Source organism: Antrostomus carolinensis, unplaced genomic scaffold (genome assembly GCF_000700745.2).
Source record: "Antrostomus carolinensis isolate BGI_N321 unplaced genomic scaffold, ASM70074v2 scaffold27178, whole genome shotgun sequence".
NCBI classification, from domain to species: Eukaryota; Metazoa; Chordata; class Aves; order Caprimulgiformes; family Caprimulgidae; genus Antrostomus; species Antrostomus carolinensis.
Genome location: NW_010331325.1, coordinates 10,147 through 11,688, shown reverse-complemented (window position 1 = coordinate 11,688; position 1,542 = coordinate 10,147). Strand labels below are relative to the sequence as shown.

Genomic DNA, 1,542 nt, shown 5'->3' with positions numbered 1-1,542 from the left:
GAAGCCGCTGTCGGCCCCCTCGTCCAGCGAGATGGTCTGGGAGCCCCCCACGTTGCGGTCCCCAGCCCCCTGGTCGCTCAACTTGGTGTAGGTGGAGCTGCGGGTGAGGGATCGGGCTGGGGACCCCCCGGCCGACTCACCGGCCCCCTCCTCCTTCAGCGCCCCGTTCTGTGCCACCTCCATGCTGTGCAGCAATGTCTCCAGCTTCTTGTTCTGGATGTTGATGTCTACGAAATACTTCTGGAGCCCTTTGTCCTTCTCCAGCAGGTTGTTCTTCACCGTGTCGATGACCTGCTTCAGCTGCTTGATCTCCTTGCGGGCTTCCTTCAGCGCCAGCTGGGCTTCCACGCGGTGGCACTCCTCCTCGATCCAGTCCTCCTGCATCCGCGACAGCTGCGTCTTCAGGTCCTCGATCTCAGCATCCCTGTGAGAGATGGGGAGGGCACTGCCGTGGTGCTGAGGAGGCTGTGGGGACAGCCCTGTCCTCATGTGCCCGGCACTGATTTGGAGCCAGATCACCCAGTAACACTCATGGGTTGGAGGGGACCCTCAGAGTGAAGCTCAAGGACTGTTGGGAGCGATGCTCAGGGGACCCTTGTGAGTGATATTCAGGGGACCCTTGGGAGTAATGCTCAGGGACCCTCAGAGAAATGTGCAGGGACCCCCAGAGTGATCCTCAGGGACCCTCAGACTGAAGCTCAAGGACCCAGAGAGGTTTTGCCCAGTGAAGCTGTGGAATCTCCCTCCCTGGAGATATTCAAAAACCATCTGGACAAAATCCTGGTTCATGTGCTCTGGGAGTCCCTGCTTGAGCAGGGGGGTTGGACTAGGTGACCTTCCAACCTCAACCACTCTGTGATTCTGTGACCCCTGGGAGTGATGCTTGGGGACCCTCAGAGTGATGCTCAAGGACCCTCGGAGCGATGCTCAGCCCTCTCCCATATGGGACACAGTTCCCAGGGCTCCCAAGGGCTGCGTGGGGACGGGCAGGAGCCCCGGGTGGGCACGTGGTAGCCAGCACGCCAGCAAGGACGTGCCTGAGCCCGAGAGCAGCAGATGGGGATTAGCCACCCTCTGACGCTGAAATTCAGAAAAACGGTGACAAAGACTTAGCGGGTGGCACAGGGGACAGTGCAGCCACCGCAGCTGGGACCTACGGGCTCCGTGGCCCCCGAATCCGCAGCTCCCCCGTTGCATGGGCAGCGATGCCAGATGCCCACAACACCACTGCAAAGCCAGGAAACCTCTGTTTTTTTCGATGCCAGATGCCCACAACTCTGCTGCAAAGCCAGGAAACCTCTGCCTGGGCATGAGCCCGAGGACACTGGGAATGAAGAGCACACAGGACCAGTCCCATACTGGATCTGCTGCTATGGGTGGCAGTGGGTGGTGCTGGGAGCCTTTCCGGGGGGTCTGTGCCCGCTGCTCCCGTGCTCACCTGTCCTGCAGCCGCTCCTGCGTGTCCTTCAGGCGAGCTTTCAGGTGCCTGATGCAGACCTCCTTCTGCTGCAGGGGTGTCAGGTACTGCTCCGGCGTCGGTGG

At 60.9% G+C, this 1,542-nt stretch overlaps 1 protein-coding gene across 1 annotated transcript in view; it reads right to left on the bottom strand.

The window, feature by feature from the left end:
• Nucleotides 1–3: 3 nt before the first annotated feature.
• Nucleotides 4–1,542, bottom strand: part of LOC114818811 (syntaphilin) — a gene marked incomplete at both ends in the record, with an annotated part of 4,261 nt that continues 2,722 nt past the window's right edge. The window contains 2 exon segments of the mRNA XM_029086273.1: nucleotides 4–424; nucleotides 1,439–1,542. The exon segment at nucleotides 1,439–1,542 is cut by the window's right edge and continues 7 nt beyond it. Coding sequence (XP_028942106.1) covers nucleotides 4–424; nucleotides 1,439–1,542 — 525 coding nt within the window.